This window comes from Numenius arquata, chromosome 22, assembly GCF_964106895.1.
Source record: "Numenius arquata chromosome 22, bNumArq3.hap1.1, whole genome shotgun sequence".
NCBI classification, from domain to species: domain Eukaryota; kingdom Metazoa; phylum Chordata; class Aves; order Charadriiformes; family Scolopacidae; genus Numenius; species Numenius arquata.
The window spans coordinates 7,932,549-7,948,447 of record NC_133597.1 but is presented as its reverse complement, the minus strand read 5'-3'; the positions used below and the strand labels follow the sequence as shown (position 1 = coordinate 7,948,447).

The following is a 15,899-nucleotide window of genomic DNA, read 5'->3' as shown; positions in this document are numbered from 1 at the left end:
TGACTGGGTCTTTGTTTATTCTCCAGGATCATCACCTTTTGCCAACCTTTGGCGACAGTGTCTCTGAAAACCACCTTTTCCCATGGCAGACGTGGGGGGTTTTGGAAATTCAGCATTGTTGGGGACGGTCCCTTTGACTGGGGATTCTCATCCTGGGAGGGGAGCTGAAGGCTCACGGTTTCTGCTACGCTATACAATAAAAACATTACTCATACTGGTGCTGAAGCCAGTAGTAGACTCTGATACCTTTCCTCCTGTGGGGAAAACCCACTTTATGTTGTTCTGCAGCAGTGATGGGGTCAAATCCCATTTTTCTCCATATTTTTTTTGGAAAGCAGGGGAAGGGCCCTGCCGAAGCGGAGCAGGGAGGCTGGGCCAGGCTGTCAGCTGGCAGACAGCTCAGCCTCCTGCCTGCACTGCAAATCAATCTGTTGATACAGCAGCTCGCACAGGCTGTCTGTCTGCACTTAACTAGCAATAACAACTGCTTTGTGCTCTCTGACCAATCCCTCAATAGCAATGGTTTATTTTCTTGCATGGAATTTCACAAGGCTTAACTTCCTTGCAGGAGAAAAGCATTTTGGTGGCCCGGAGCGTAGTGTGACTGTTTTGGACCCAGGAAGGAGCCTTCACCATCCGTACTGCACTGGGGAGAGGTTCCCACAGGTGCCCCGTGGTAGCTGGGTGAGGTGAGTTATGTTACAGGTTGTGTTTTCCGGCCCCAGGGGGATGGAGCTGCTCAGCCTTCACGGTTGCACGGGCAGCAGGTATTGCTGTGAGGTTGAAGCCAAGGGCAAGATGGTGCTGCAGCCCTGAGCTACGTTCAGGGGCAATATAGCCAAAAACCCAAGGGCAAAAAACTCATAGCTCTCATACAGATTATCTTTTTTTTCCCCCTCTTATTTTAGAGATTAATTCTTGTTTCATTTTGAGCTGAAGACAGTGAACAGGAAATAAAAGAACTGGCCGGCTTCTCCCAGCCCTGTCCTGCCAGCTGTCAGTCACAAAATATCGCTATCAAGACATGAAAGATTAATAAGGCAGAGCTAGTGACACTTTAGCAACAGCACCCAGGAGCCCTAACTCGGTCAGCTAAAAATGTGTAAGTACATTTCAAAAAAAGGCAGAGGAGAGGTGTCTCTACTTTTCCAGCCGTGTAAACGCTCAATCCCTTCCTATCCTGAAGCCTATGTCCAAGGGAGTCAAACTATCGTGTTCAGGAACACGCCGAGCATTTATGCAACACAAGTGTGTCGGGTCTCTTGGTGATTTTGAAGTTATGCCTGAAACAAAATTCATATTTAATTCATCATCTTAATAACATTTATGAACACGAAGCTAGCCTTGCAGCTCGCTCCGGCTCTGCGCCTGCCGTGTCTTTATTCCCTGTGCTTGTGTGAGAGCAGCAGGCCGGTTTGCAGAGCCTGGGTGAGGCAGCGTTTTGCCAGGCTTTGAGCCCCATGAATGGGGAAGCTGTGGCAAAAGCAGCTAGGGCACTAAAAAAAAGCAACCCTAAAAGCAGAAATGTGAAGCTTCTTCCAGTTTCGTGCCGTAAATAAACCCAAGGTTTTTGTTTTTTCTCTCAATCATTTTGTAACTAAAATCAGTCAAAAAGGCTCATTGTGTGTGGGAGATTTTTGGGGAGAGTGGAAAGCCGCGCTGCAGGATGGACACGGTGGCTCTTGCATGAGGAGGCTATTTCAGTGCTTTCCCAAAAATCCTATTAACTGGGGAAAAAGCCCCATGTGCTCTCACCCCTCCCAAGACGTCTTGAGCTCCATCCTCATCCTTCGCCACCCTTGGCAGTGGGGAACAACCAGCTGGATGAACTCAACCCGAGCTCTCTCCCTGTATTTATTTATTCAGGGCAATTCTGCTCCTCCCCATGCAGGGGCTTTCCAGACAGTTCCTGTTTATTTTTGGAAAAAAAAAAAAAAAGTCCACGTCAAGGAATTGGTATGAGCCAGAGCTGCTTTCCAGCCAGCCCCAAAAGCTGATTTTTGCTGCTGTCCCCCACCCAGACCTTCAGCTCCTGGAGGACAACCTCTCACTAGCACATCCGCCTCTGTCTAGCACCCTGATTATTGGGGTTTTTTGGCAATTAATGTGTAGCAGGAGGGCGGGTTTGGCTTAAATCCCAACTTCTCAGCCCCTAGCAAAGGTGTTGGGAGCTCAGGAGATGTTATAGCCAAGGAGCCTGCTCCGGCCCAGCTTTCTCCCAAAACCGCGAGCAAATGATCCCAGCTTTCCTCTTGCAGGGTGGGAGCACCAGGTGCTCCATGTCCCAAGGAGCCAGCCCTGTGCAGGCGAAAAATCCTGCTAAATCCCAGTGAGAGAAACCTGCCACACCAAAAGGGATGTTTGCACAAGATACCATGCATGCCCAGGAGGATGGCTTTCAGGTCAGGTGGGAAAACAGCCCTTTTCCCCCCTAAACTCTCTGCCTGGCTCGTTAGAAACAGGCGGGGATGCTCCCACTCTGGGATGCCAGTACCCAACTCATCGCAGGCTCACCGGAGCCAAGGGCAGCTGCTCCCTCATGCCTGAGGCCGAGCGATGCCAGAGCGGTGATGGAGGGAGAGCAAGTGTCTGCAGGAGAAACTCCTCTCCTTGATTTAAGATCCTTGAATGACGGCAATTCCTCACGCCTCGTGCTGCGCTCTGCCGGCACTTAATTACCCTCACTGGTAAAAGCCGGCCTCTTATTTCTACCTTGACTTTGCTGACTTCAGCTTCCCTGCCATTCCCTTTCCCGCTTTGCCTTTGGCTGCTAATTAAAAAGCCCTTCAGCGTTTACCGGCTGCTCCTTGCATAGGTAATTATGGGCCATGCCCCAGCCACCTCTTCACCTTCACAGCAGCCCGGCGGACCGACAGCATTCCTCCAAAATATGCGCAACCCCTTCCCAGGCTGCCTCAGCGGAAACGTTATTGCCATGGTGGGGGCTGGGGTGTCACCTACAGAAAAATAACCAGGCTCTGCATTTACCAAACAGACTTCCAACGAGCTCATTCGAGACGTGATGGGTTTTTTTGCCATCCACAGGACAGCAGCAGGAACGTGTTTGTGCTCTCCTGGCTCGCACAGCCCCCTTGCCGCGATGCTGCACCGAAGGGGCTCGTGGCAGGGGGGGAAAAGCAGCGGCCCCTTCTCCGGCAGAGGAAGAATGAGACGAGGTGAGTCGTGCAGACTTCTCCCGGAGGAGCTCAGCTCAATTTAAACAGTCCTCTGGCTGGGGCAAACCCACGGGACCCCCCCCGCCTTCCTGCCCACCCCTCAGTCTCTAAAATCTCAGTGAGGTCTGGGGTTTTCTTTGGCATTTGGCTCCTTTTTTTTTTTTTTTTTTTTTTAAAGTTTAAAACTGCGTGGGCCGTCTGCCCTTTCTCCTCGCTCCCAGCAGCACAGCCAAGGCTGCTCAGACTTTCCAAACACGAGCGGGACGTGGCCCAGGCCTAAATTTGTCCCGGAAAAACTATGAGCAGCTGAAAGAATAGGCAGGGGGTGTGTGTATGTGTAGATTTTTGTCAGGGCTTGTGGGATTTTTTTTTCTTGAAAATGTATTTCAAGCCCCCCCATCCTCCTCCACAAGGTGGATGGCAATTAAGCAAAGTGAAAGCTCAGTCACATGTGCACTGAAATAACTGTTCTCAGCCCGGTGCGCGGCACCTCTGCTGGCGTCATTGACCCGTGTGCTGCCAGAGGCCACATTTGCCAGGAGCCACACAGCCTGAGGAGGCTGCAATATCAATCCTTTGCCCAGGGGAGGGTTATTTTCCTGGGGAAAAAAAAAGGCAATTGGGGATTTTGCTTTTCTCTGCCTGTGCCATCATTTCTCCTGCACTCTCCCCCAGGGTGCAGGCAACCCGCGAGTTTTCAAGCCCCGTCAAGCATCTCCGGTCGGTGTGGAGGGGACCGAAGGCCATCACCTTCCAGCCACCTCAAACGCGCAGCTGCCACTCTCCAAGTTGCCTGCTCCCCCGTGCCATTCCGTCGCCTTGCAGGGGTTTACAGGGAGCTGATCCAACTGGCCAGCAGGTTTTCTTCTTTTTTTTTTGTTTTTTTTTTTTCTTTTCTTTTTTTCCCCTTCACTGATGAAATCAGCGCTTAATAAAATCACATTAGGCCCAGATGTTTTCTCCTCAGGTTAAGATCCAAGGAGGTGAAGTCAATTAGAGTTCAAATTTATACTGTGCATAAGCACAGGCCCTGGCACCAGTGCTTGCTCTCCCCTGGGCAGAGAGCCGGAGCCTGCCTGGGTGCAATACCTGGATGGCGAGCAGGCTGGGAAACACACCCCACAGCTCACTGGCACCCCGTGTCTCCGGCTCCTTGCACATCAGAGTCCCAGCACACAGCTGGCCGCGCAGCTGGCCCCCACGTTGATCAAGTGATGCTGCTGGGGCCTCCCAGACCCACCTCTGCCCAGGGGAGCCTGCATGGCCAGCAGGCCAGTGGTGCCAGTTTAACCTCCAGGGAGCCCCTGGGCTCCTGTCATATGGCTCCTCCTAATTAGGAGGCATCTAACGAAGACCATCAGCCGCCTGCGCTGAACTGAGGGCGGCCACTGTATGTGGTGGCTGTTTGCCATGGGGTGGGGGCTGATACATGGCTAGGAGTCCTTCCTTTGGGGCTAAATGGTACAAATTAGGAATTGTAATAATCAGGAAAAATGCTGCTTTGGGGTCCTTTTTTTGCAGTGGGATGAGACAAGGAGCAAATCCCACTTAGTTAGAGCTCAATGAAAAGTCCATGGATGTTCTCTATGTAGAATAAGCGGTGCTTTGTTGGTGAGATAGTGCCTTAAATGATTTGGCGCAGTCCTCCTGGTCCGATATCCTGAAATACCAAGCACTGGGATGGGGCAGGCTTGCAAACGAGAGGCTGCATGTGGAGAAAAGCGATTGTCGCCCCCAAGTTCACGCAGATCTGGCCGAGCCCTGCCAGGAAAAGGCATGGAGTGGCAACACAGGTTTTGCATGTTTTTATTAATAAAACAGCCGATGGCAAAGAATCGGCCCAGAAAACCGGTCAGCCAGGGCCCTCGGACTGCTCCTCACCGCTGCCTCCCTCCAAAGCAAACCCGTGGTGGCGGTACAAGCCTGCAGGGCCATGCCTGAGGCCGTGCCTCGGCTCTGCCGAGACCAACACGCTCCCGGCGCGCCCCGGCCTCTCTCCCTCCGGGCCTCTCGGCTTGGGGCGGCTTGTGGGGGACACGTCAGAATTCCTTAAACCTGTGGGGAGAGAATCGGGCGGCTGAGCGCAGCGGGCGCCGTTGAGCGGGTGTTGGGATCAGGGACGAGAGCTGAGAGCCCTGGTGCTGCTGGAGAGATGAAAAGGGAAAATGACTGCCGGGCAACCCCAGCCCCATCTGCACTGCAAGCCCAGAGGAGAAGCGGGTGCAAGGAGGAGACCCAGCCACCAGTCTGTCTCCAGACAAAGCTGAAACGTCCCCCCCCAGAAAAAACCCTCAGTGTTTGCGCCTTCTCTCCAAAAGCTGCTCCAGGAGACAACGCGCTCCCCGAAGCCCTCTAAGGCATTGCAGTATTTCCACAAACTGAGCTGCTGCCTCCCCCAGCACAAAACAGCCGGATTTTGGTGCAAATGGGAACAGTGCCAATCCAGCCAGGACAGTCCTCGCCCCAACCGATCCTGGCACAAGAGAGCGGAGCCTGACAGCCCTCCACCAGCGGCTGGAGAAGATTTGGGCTGCACTTACCACAGCGCGAGGCCCAGACTATTGATCTTTCACCTGCAAACACAAGACATAAAGGACCAAGCATTTTGGCGGGTTGTCCGGTGTCTGGCACCCCCACCACTGGGCTGGCTGCAGAGCCTTCCCCCTCGGTGCTCTCAGTGGGGCTCCGGTGGCAATCGGAGATGGGCCAGTGCTGCTTTGGAGATTATTTATACCTTTGCTGCAGTCACTTGGCCACGGATTTGATTAGCGAGCCTGTACTCTGTGTAATCAAGCTCATTAGCACGGGTGGGCAAGACAGCCTATAAATTCAGCCATTTCAAGTGCATTAATCAATGCCAATCACTTGGGCATCTGGGCTAGCGTCTCGTAAGTCAGCCGGAAGCAAGGGTGGGCTGCCCATCCGCCCGCCTGCATCCCCAGCCATCGTGATTTGATCCCTTGATTCCCAAATCTTAATCGTGGCCCTTAAATTATCAGTGGAGCATCTGTTTTTAGGCTGAGCCTGCCAAGTGAAACTCAAAATCGGGGTGAATCAGGCTTGCGTTTGCATTTAATCCTTGGGGCTTAAGTGGGGATACTCACACCGAGCTACTTCCCATCCAGCACTGACTCTGTTAGCTGCACGCTAGAGCTACAAAGACACAAGGACAACGTGTTTAGCACCGAGAGAGTATTGTGAGGCACGGATGGCTAAAATCCCCTGGGTGCTGCCCTGGCTTGAGGTGGGAATGTCTTTGTGCCCACAGCAGTGAGATGTTGGGCAGACGGCCTCGTGATGCCCACGTGGAGGTGCAATAGTGACAGCAAGGGGTAACAAACATCTTTCTGGAGTAGCACCAAGGCCATGTTTTGGCATTGCAGGACTGGAGGCCACCCCGGGACAGTACATACGTACCCTCTCTTCCTTGCTATGCAGCCGCACCACCCACGGACTTCTTTGACCACCACTCGAGCAAGGAGCTACAAGAGAAAAGGTGGAAGATCAGCATGGGGCTGATGGCTCTACAACCAACAGCCTTGGCATGAGTGTTTCCATCACTGGGAGATAAATTTTAAGGCTCTTCCTAGGGAAGATTGCATCAACTAAAATCGTGCGTGGAAGAGGTTGTTGGGAAAAGCCAAGCGAATGGAGGCAAAGGCTTGGAGTCAATATGGGGCTTTGCAATTTGCCCTGTGCCTGGTTGTCTCCTGAGGACTGTCCCTGCCCTCTGCCAGCAAGCGGGTGGCTACAAGGAACCCCTTGAATATCCACAGTAGCAAAACACTGAGGAGGGACCTACCAGGCAAGCCAAGACATCGGCTGCAATCAACATGTAGAAGACGTTATTCCAGCCCGTGGGGGAGATGAGTCCTGCGAGCAGCGGCCCCAGTGCGGCACCTGCGAGAGGGCCCGAGGCACATGAGGAGATGCCCTGTGTATGGGGGAGAGGGGACCAGCACCCCCCAGCACTGCAGCACAGAAGAAATCAGTGCTCAGCACCCCCTGGATGTACGTACCTATGGATCCTGTGCCATCAATGATGGCCGTGACGGTAGAAAGAGCTTTGGCATTTCCTTTGAGAGACTCGTGGGTTCCCTGTAGGGATGGAGGAGTAAAACATAAGGAGGAAAAGCAGCTTTGGGATCTGCAGCCAGCATGTCCCAGCGTGAGGTTGCCCAGGCAGCAATTCCATGCATCGGACCCAGCTGTGGATGGGAAGACTGAACTTGGATGCTGCCTGCAGCCAAGCCACAGCAAAACCGGGATCACCAGCAGCAGGCAGCAATCCTAGGTGATTTCCCAGCAAATTTTTCCACCGTGACTGTACTTAGAGGGAGATGCAACAGAGCTAAAGCAGTCGTGCAGCCAAGGTGAAAAAGCTATAGGAAGAAAAGCTGTGTTTAAGGAAAGGTGCTGACTGTGGCATGAGGAGGTGTGACAGCCCTGCCCTTCTCTGCTGAGCTTCAGAGGCATTGGAAAACAAAATTAAAATGCAAAAATCCCCAGCAAATATTCCCCCAGGAAAGAGGGAGCAGCCTTTGGGTGGGTAAGGTGGCTGGGGCGAGGGGCCTGAGGTGCGCCTCTTACCAAATCTGCCGAAACTGCTGTTGTGATGAGAGCATAGGGCCCGTTAACCAGAGCACCACAGACGATCAGCATCGCTACAAGGAACAAGACAGGCACAGAGGTACCCAGGAAGAGATTAATCTTTAAGTGCAGGGAGCAGCAGGACGTTGGGTCCATTGTTCCCAGCCCGTGTGCAGACATCACTGTCCTGCGCATCTGTCTCCTGCTCATCTCCATTTTCCCCAGGAGATCCCACCCAGCAGGCAGCAAACACTCATCCAGCACCACCCACCCCCAAATTTCGGGCTGGGAGTCCAGCTTGAGAGAAGAAATAAAGGCAGGTGAGTCTGCAGCATCTCTCCCATCACCCCTTCGGTGAGGGTATCTGGCTGCTCTGAGGAGCTCCTTACCTATCGACGTGCCAATGCCATTCTGGCCAACGTGGTTATACAGGAACAGCTGGAAAAGAGACACAGGATGAACCAGTTTATGGCTATTCCAGCTGTTTTCCCAAGCATTTCCCCTGCAGCAGCACCCCAGGTACAGGACAGAGAAAGGTGGGGACCTGAATTATCGCCGTCGTCAAACTTCGCAGCTCCCCCTCTATTCAGGGTTTGAAGAGAGTGCCAGCCGGGACAGAGAGCTGAGTGCGCCCTTGGCTCTGCATCCCACTGTCTGCCTGCCAGATGAAATACCTGGCAGCTGGCAAACAGAGGTGCCGCTGCGATTTATGGCCCTGTGAGGCTCGCACGCCTCCCCGCCGGCCAAAGCCAGACAGTAATTTGCCCCGCCGTTGCTATCGGGGGACGTGGACGTGACGTGGCCTCTCTGCTTTTCAGTGCGCGCCACCTTCTTCACAGGGGAGAGACTTGCGACCCAGAGCCAGCCAGGCTTGGATTACAGCTAATTAGCTGCATTTTTTGCGGCAGCAAAGCCAAACGAGCTCTGTGCAGGTGCTCGGGAAGGACGTCCCGGCCAAGTGCCAGCAGAGCATGAGGCCGTCGGCATGGGGGCTTTTGGGATGCAAAGCAAAGAGACGAAAAAGCTAGCCCGGCTTGGTGGGATCCCCAAGGCTTTAAGACAGAGCAGGGTTATAGCAGGATGGAGGTAAAAAAAACCTGAAGGGTTTGGGTTTTTTTTAGCTGTCAAGGACTCTACAATCCCCTCCCAGCCCCCAGATCTGGATGTCCACCCTGGGAACATCTGGCCACGTGGATCGATCCCAACTCTCATCTCAGCTGAGCACATGACCAGCTCATCCCAGGCATTGGGAAGAGGAAGGTGGCTGTGACTCAACAGAGCCAGAGGAGAGGAAACCCTCGTGACTGGGTTTTTTCCCTGTGTGACAACACACCATGGGAGCGGCGACGACCAGCATCACACAGCACGTGGTGGCTCTGCCGCCAGTATAGTCGGAGATGAGGCCAGCAAAGATCCCCCCTGCAAGGAGGAGACACAGGTGTCTGTCACGCTGCCCCAGCAGCAAAGCTTCGCCCTGGCTCAGCCCAGAATCCCACAGGATGCTGCGCCGTGATGCTCTTTCATCCCCTGACTTTTGAGCATGATGCCCCCACAGTTAAATACAATACTATCAGAGCGAAGAGCTTTGATTTATCCCTGCCGCTTGCTCCCTGCAGATGGTTTCCCTACACCTACACGCAGCTCTGGTCTCCTCTAGGCTTGCAAAATGTGTTATTTATCTAAGAAAAAGGAGAACCCGAGCAAACAAGGCTCAAGGAAAGGTGTTGTGATGGTCACCTGGATGGCAAAATAAAAGCAAGGGGTGTTTGCTGCCTGCTGAGTGCTACGGATGCTGAATAAACCTCACTGTGCTGCTCTGGGGAAACAGATGGTGTTACCAGCAAAGTGCTCCCATGGAGGGGACTGTCCATCAAGGTCAGGATTGTCCCCAAATTATCCCTGATCCACCCTCCACACCCGGATAAGTGACGCACCTAAAATGCCCCCGACGTCAAACAGGGTCGACAAGTCTCCGGCTTCCTTGGCACTGAAATGAGCTGCGAGGGGGAGGAAAGGTGTGAGGAGATGCTCCCCTTGCCAGGCTCACTCCCGCCTCACCCTCCCCAAAAACTCACCCACGTTGACAATGTAGAGGGGCAACCAGTAGAGGAAGGTGTAGCTCACCAGCTTGGCAAAGAGCAGGCAAAGGGAGAACTCCACCACGCCCTGGGAGAAGAAGAGAATACATCAGAGGAGCCTCCTTCTCCCAAGCCTCCTCCAGATGGTGGGTTTTCCCCCAGTTTTCTGCCCGGTGGGCATCCCATTGATCGGGTGAGCTGCCCCGGCTTGGCTCTTTCCTCCATCCCCATCACGACACGAGGGGCATCCCGCAACTCACGGGTATCTGGAGCGCTCCAAGGAAGCTGATGGCTTCAGGCTCCTCAACTGGCTCCTTGGGGCTGTTGGAGCAGTCCACGCTGCTCTGGCCTGAGATGCTCAGCTGCTCCTCATTGGACGTGACCGCTTCAGGATCCTTCTCATTGGAGGTCACCCCTCCAGCGTCATCCTCGTCAGAGGCCATCTAAAAGCAAGCCAAAAGCAGGACATGTGGCTCTCCTTCCTGGAAGGGGCTGAAACATCAGAGTCACTGCCGGGATGTGACCTGGAGGATGCTCACACCAGAGTAACGAGCATCCTCTGTGATAACTGAACATCCCTCTAACTTCTGGCATTATGACCTGACACCCAGGTTGTTTCGCTGTAAACTGAGTGACCATCCAGCCCAGGACGAGCCCGTTGGGAATCATTTCGACTCACATGATGCAGAGGCGGACTACAGCCCACGTCCTCGGGATCTGCAGGGAGAAAGGAGAGCCCATGAGAGCCTGGACCAGCTCCGCTCTGCCTGCTCTCCCTCCAGCATCTCACACCGCAGGGAGAAAGGTGAGGCAGGGAACTCCCCGGGGCTGGGCCGCATCTCCCAGTACCCACTTCCTGGTAGCGAAAAACCCTGGTAAAATCCCAAAGGGCTTCCTAAATCTTCCCTAGAAATACAGGCTGAGAGGAGCGAGCGGCACAGGGGCTCAGCCTGCCTGGATGAGCCCAAAGGATACTGAGCATCCTTGCGGGCATCAGCTCCACCTCCCTGCTTACTGCAAGCTGGAAATAAATATTTGGGGTTGCCAAAAACAGTTGGAGATGGGTAAGGAGAAAAACTGTGGCCCTGCTGATCTCGGGATTACACCAGTCATCTGCTGTGACCGAGCCACTCACACTCCACAAGGAAGAAGAAGCAGATGATGCCCACAGTGGCGATGATGATGCCGGGCACGATGAAGGACAGGCCCCAGGCAGAAGAAACCCAGGCACCGGCGATGAGCGACCCTAAGATGTTGCCGACGGAGGTGTGCGAGTTCCAGATGCCCATGATCAAACCTCTCCTGGGGAGGACAGAGCCGGGATTGGTGTTGCTGGGGTGGTGACAGGGATGAGGACAAGGGGAGACACAGCGGACAAACACTCACTTTCCTTTCCCGAACCAGTTCCCGACGCACGCCACGACGGCGGGCCAGCCTGTCGTCTGCACCAGCCCATTGCAGACCTGGTAAGAGATGGGCAGCGTTACATGGCGGCAGGAGCACCTGGTGAGTGCCAGCTTGATGTCCTGTGATGTTTTGGGTAGCCAGGCTCAAAAATAGCTGCCCATCCCAAAGCTGTTGAGAAAATGCTCTTTTGGGGTTTTTTTTCCCTCCTGTTCCCCAGTCCTGGAGCTGTTTGTATCATTCCCATAGCTAAATTGGGAGCGGCTGGTGTTGCCAAACCAGCCGCCCGCCCTGCTCAGCAAGACAGGCGTGCCCGGTGGTTTCAGTGCCCACACCACACGCGACCGGGTTTTGCGGGGATTAGAAATGCCCAGCATTCTCCCGCTAGGAAACTGGGCCACTTCCATCCCCGAAAGCCACCAAAAAAACAGGATAAGGCTGCAGCGGTAAAATGCAGAGCCAGAGCATCCTCCAGCGCGGGCGCACCTGCATGATGATGAAGTACCAGAGGACATGGATGTCCCAGAAGTAGCCGAGGCCGAAGAGCGCGGTGAAGAGCCCGCTCAGCACCATCCCCCCAGAGAGGTAGTAGCGCAGGGGGAGACGCTCCCCAAAAATGCCACTGTGGAAAGAGGGAAGAGCACGGACAGGAGCCGTCATGATGGCTGATGCCACTGATGGGTGTTACCACACCAAGCCAGTGCCCTGAATCCCAAGTGGCTCCCAGCACCCGGCTGCTTTCCCATTAGCATGACCCCAGCCCAATGGAAACCAGTTTTGGGGAGGACTGGTACAAACTGGTGTGTGGAGGGAAAGGGGTGCAGAGGGTACCTTATAAACATCCCAATGGCGTAGGCCACCAGGAAGGCATTGTCTAGTGCCCCAAAAAGTTCCTTGTAGTTGTCCCCATCTGGAAAAGAAATATTAAGGCCACATCAACCTGGTCCCCATCTTGTTTTCCCTCCCTGTGGCCACTGGCTCATCCTTGTCCCCTGTCCCCAAACCCCTTCTGCCCAGTGGGGGGGTCTCAGCGTGTGGCCAGATGCCATCGGCACTGGGACCCGGTCCTGTCCTGGCCCCTATTTCACCACCTACTGCTGCCCTTTGGCCTGGGGGCACAGGGCAGACACAGGCTGCTTAATTACCTCCGGATGCCTAACGAGCAGCCGGCCCCCTGCCAAAATCTCCAGCCACGACCTGGCTTCGGGCATGGGGGTGGGGAGCCCAACTTGTCTGGGTGGCTTTAGGGGTGCCGGGGGGGGGGGCACACAGCCTTACCAAAGGGTGCCCAGCTGCACCACGTGCTGCTGTTGGAGTCGTTGTGGGGGTTCGGGCCCAAGGCTGAGCAATTGGGGTGCAGCTGGCTCTGTGGAGTGAGAGAACAGGTGAAATCCAGATGCTCGAGGACATCCCCCCCCCTTCTTTGTCCCCATGCCCCCTCTGCCTGCAGTTGGGGTGAGGCTGGAGCTGACCTTGACGATGCTGATGGGTTTTCGGGAGAGGTGGTAGCTGGTGTAGCAGAGGAAGGTCAGCACCAGCGTCAGCCCCCGGTACCTGCGGGATAAAGCCAGCGGAGGGGTTGGGGGTGGCAGGACAGGGAAGAGGACAGGACATCACCATCCCAGCTGGGAAAGCCAACCCCAGCTGGGATGTCTTGGACGTCTCCAGCCTTGTTGTGAGCTGTGCTCTTCTCTCCCCACCACCCCAACCCCTCCATATTCATGGGTTTTGGAGAAAAATATGAGCCGAAGGGGGATGAGAGCCGCCACGGCTGAATTCGCTTGTGATGTGGATGTGAATTTGGGATGTGCACATACAGTTCTGCCACTGTTTGTCCTGCGGGGTCTCAGGAAAGTGGGAAAACGCTCAGTTTCTGCTCATTTTCCCAGTAAACCACCAAGCGGGGACAATTCTGCCAGATGGGTGAGCTGAACCAGCTGAGGCGAGGGGGGAGAGAGGGGACTAGTGTCGTGTCCCGTCCCTCCCCCATCCCCCCCCCCAAGTCGACAGGGAGGTGGCACGAAAAGATGAGTGTCTGGGGGGAGCAGTAATCAGTGTTTCCCCCTCCCGGAGCTGCGGGTGTGAGCAAACGCCTTCCTGGCGTCACGGGTGGAAACAGGGCACGAGAGCGCGGCTGATTCATCGTCACTCCCGGCGTTAATTAAAGACGAGCAGGGAAAAAAAAGCAGGGGGGGGAAGACCCAAACAACACCCGCTCCAGTTCCTCCACCAAATAGCATCTTTATCTCTTTTGCTTGAATTAAATGCAGGGAATTAGGGAAAAAAATTGGGGATTTGGGCTTGGGGACAGGGATGCTGCTCCTGGGAAAATTGATTGATAAATCCTGGAGAATCCCAAATGGGATGCGGAGCAGGATGAGCACCTCCCCATTCTGCATTTAGGGGGGGGTTTATGGCAGCGCAGAGGATGCGAGAGGTCAGGGAGCAGCTCCGGTACCATGAAGTGTCACGGGGTTGCTCCAAGTTTAGAAAACAAAAAAAAAAAAAAAAAAAACACCAACAAAAAAAGCCTTTTTGTTTTTTGGCCTTTTTGCAGCTTTAGCCCACCCCGCTCCTCTTCGCGGTTTCACTTCTTCATGAAACTGCTGCAATTCCAGACACACTGCAAAAACCACCAGCCCCCAGACTGCACCGCAGCAGAAAAATCCCTGCTTCCCACCCCAAAAAATATCTGAACCCCCCCAAAATCGCTGCTGGAGACTTGGGGGGGGCTGAGGTGAGGGGAGTGGAGGGTCCGTGGCAAGGAAGGGGAAGAGAAACTTCACGTGTGATTCCCGCCGCGGATGGGTGCTTGGGGTTGTTGGTTGTTTTTTTCGACCCCACGTGTTCTGGCAGGAGAAGCTGCAGCTGATGGGGGGGTGTTCGGCAACAGGCTCCCAAAATTCAAATATATTCAAATATATTAATTGTCTCCTTGCTAAAAGGGAGGGGAACCAGCGGGATTTCGGTGTTGGCCACATCCCACCAAATTTGGAGGGCCTGGCACATGTGGTGGGACAGCTTGAGGATCACCGGGTGCTGCTGCCCGTCTCGGGGTCCCCCCGTGCCCCCCTGCCCAGCCCCACAGTGACTGAGTGCCCTCCGTCCCCGGGACAGGACCTCAGTCACGCCGAAAGCCATGGGCTCGGTGCTGGAGCCGCTCTCAGGGTGGACCTCGCACCTGAGGGGTGATGATGGACCCTGGGCAAGTGACCCCCAGCCCGGGGCAGGTCCCCAGCCCAGTACCGGTCAACCGGGAGCGCGATCCCCCGGTCCAGGGCCGGTCCCTTTTCCCGCTGCCAGTTCCCTGGTCCGGGGCTAGTCCCCGTCCGCGAGCCGGTCCCTATCCCAGCGCCGGTCCCCGGGCGAGCGACCTCGGTCTTAGGGCCAGTCTTCATCCCGGTGCCAGTCCCCGGGCTAGTCGCCAGGGCCGGTCCCTTATCCCGGTGCCGATCCCCTGGTCCAGGACCAGTCCCCGTCCCCGAGCCGGTCCCCGGGCGAGCGACCTCGGTCCGGGGCCAGTCCCCATCCCGGTGCCGGTCCCTATCACGCCGTCGGTCCCCCCGTCCCCGATCCCCGCTCACCGGCTGTCCCGGGGGAGGGCGCGGAGCAGGCGGACCCCGGGGGCGAGCGCTGCCCTCATGGCGGGCGGCGGCGGAGCTGCCGGTCCCCCCCCGCCGCTCCTTTTCACCGCCCCGCGGGGCCGCCGCTCCCCGCCCCGCCCCGCCCCGGCCCCCGCTCCTTCCCCGAGCCCGTCCTCTGCCCCGGCCCCGGGGGGGGGAGACCGCGGCGCCCCTTCGCTCCTCAGCTCCGGTGCAAACAAAAAGCGATTTAAAATCCGTCTCGAAACGGGGGCAGCGGGGCGGAGGGAGAAGTCGCGGAGGGGGGGGGGGGGGAACTCGCCCCCAACCGCTCCCCTCGGCGGGGCTCCGGGATTTTCCCCAGATGTTGGTTTTTCCAGCGGAAAATGCTGGGTTTGACTTTTCCACTCGCTTTCCCATCAGCGCTTTGGTGCCCTGATTTGGGCCAAGCCATCCCAGACAGGCTTTTGGGTTTATTCACAGGGATTTTAGGAGCCCCCCCTCTCCTGCTGGGATAAATCCCCCTGCTCTCAAAGGATGCCATTTACAGCGCCGGGATGGGGCGGATCATGAGGTGGAGGAGCAGCAATTGTTTTATTTAATCATCATTCCTTTGAATTAAGCCACAACCCAGCCCACGGCCCTTTGGGGGCCACTCCACAGTGGTGAAAACTGGGTGTCCCAAGGGTGTCAGCAAGTGCTTGGGGACCTGCTAAAGAAACACTTGTCCTCAGCTGCCCTCAAATCACTCAAAAAACACATTGGCAGCTTTAGCGCTTTGCTTCCCTGGCCCTGGCTCATGCAAAAAGCTCCCGGGCCAGATCCTGCCCTTCACGAATCCACCTCAACACCCTTTATTAGGTCGGCAGCGTCTTCCCCTGACGCAAACAGCGGTTAATAAATAGCACCGGCCACCACACATCATTCCATGAATGATTCTCCAGGGGGAGCGGGGACCGGAGGAGCATCCCCAGGCACAGCTACCTCTGGACTGGGGTCTTGGGATGGTGACAGGGAAAAGAAACCACGCAGCACGCTTGGGCGCCCGTCCTTCCTGCCACGGTTAATAT

The 15,899-nt window shown here is 55.5% G+C and overlaps 1 protein-coding gene across 1 annotated transcript; it reads right to left on the bottom strand.

Moving 5' to 3' along the window:
* Positions 1-6,286: 6,286 nt before the first annotated feature.
* Positions 6,287-14,891, bottom strand: SLC37A2 (solute carrier family 37 member 2). The gene is made up of 18 exons (XM_074162348.1): positions 14,833-14,891; positions 12,721-12,802; positions 12,527-12,614; positions 12,080-12,158; positions 11,735-11,870; positions 11,231-11,307; positions 10,980-11,146; positions 10,524-10,561; positions 10,105-10,287; positions 9,842-9,932; positions 9,701-9,763; positions 9,100-9,185; positions 8,156-8,204; positions 7,767-7,840; positions 7,196-7,274; positions 6,979-7,076; positions 6,594-6,658; positions 6,287-6,329 (listed from the first exon to the last, which is right to left on the bottom strand). The coding sequence occupies exons 1-18, from the start codon at positions 14,889-14,891 to the stop codon at positions 6,287-6,289; spliced, it is 1,557 nt and encodes a 518-aa protein (XP_074018449.1).
* Positions 14,892-15,899: the final 1,008 nt, after the last annotated feature.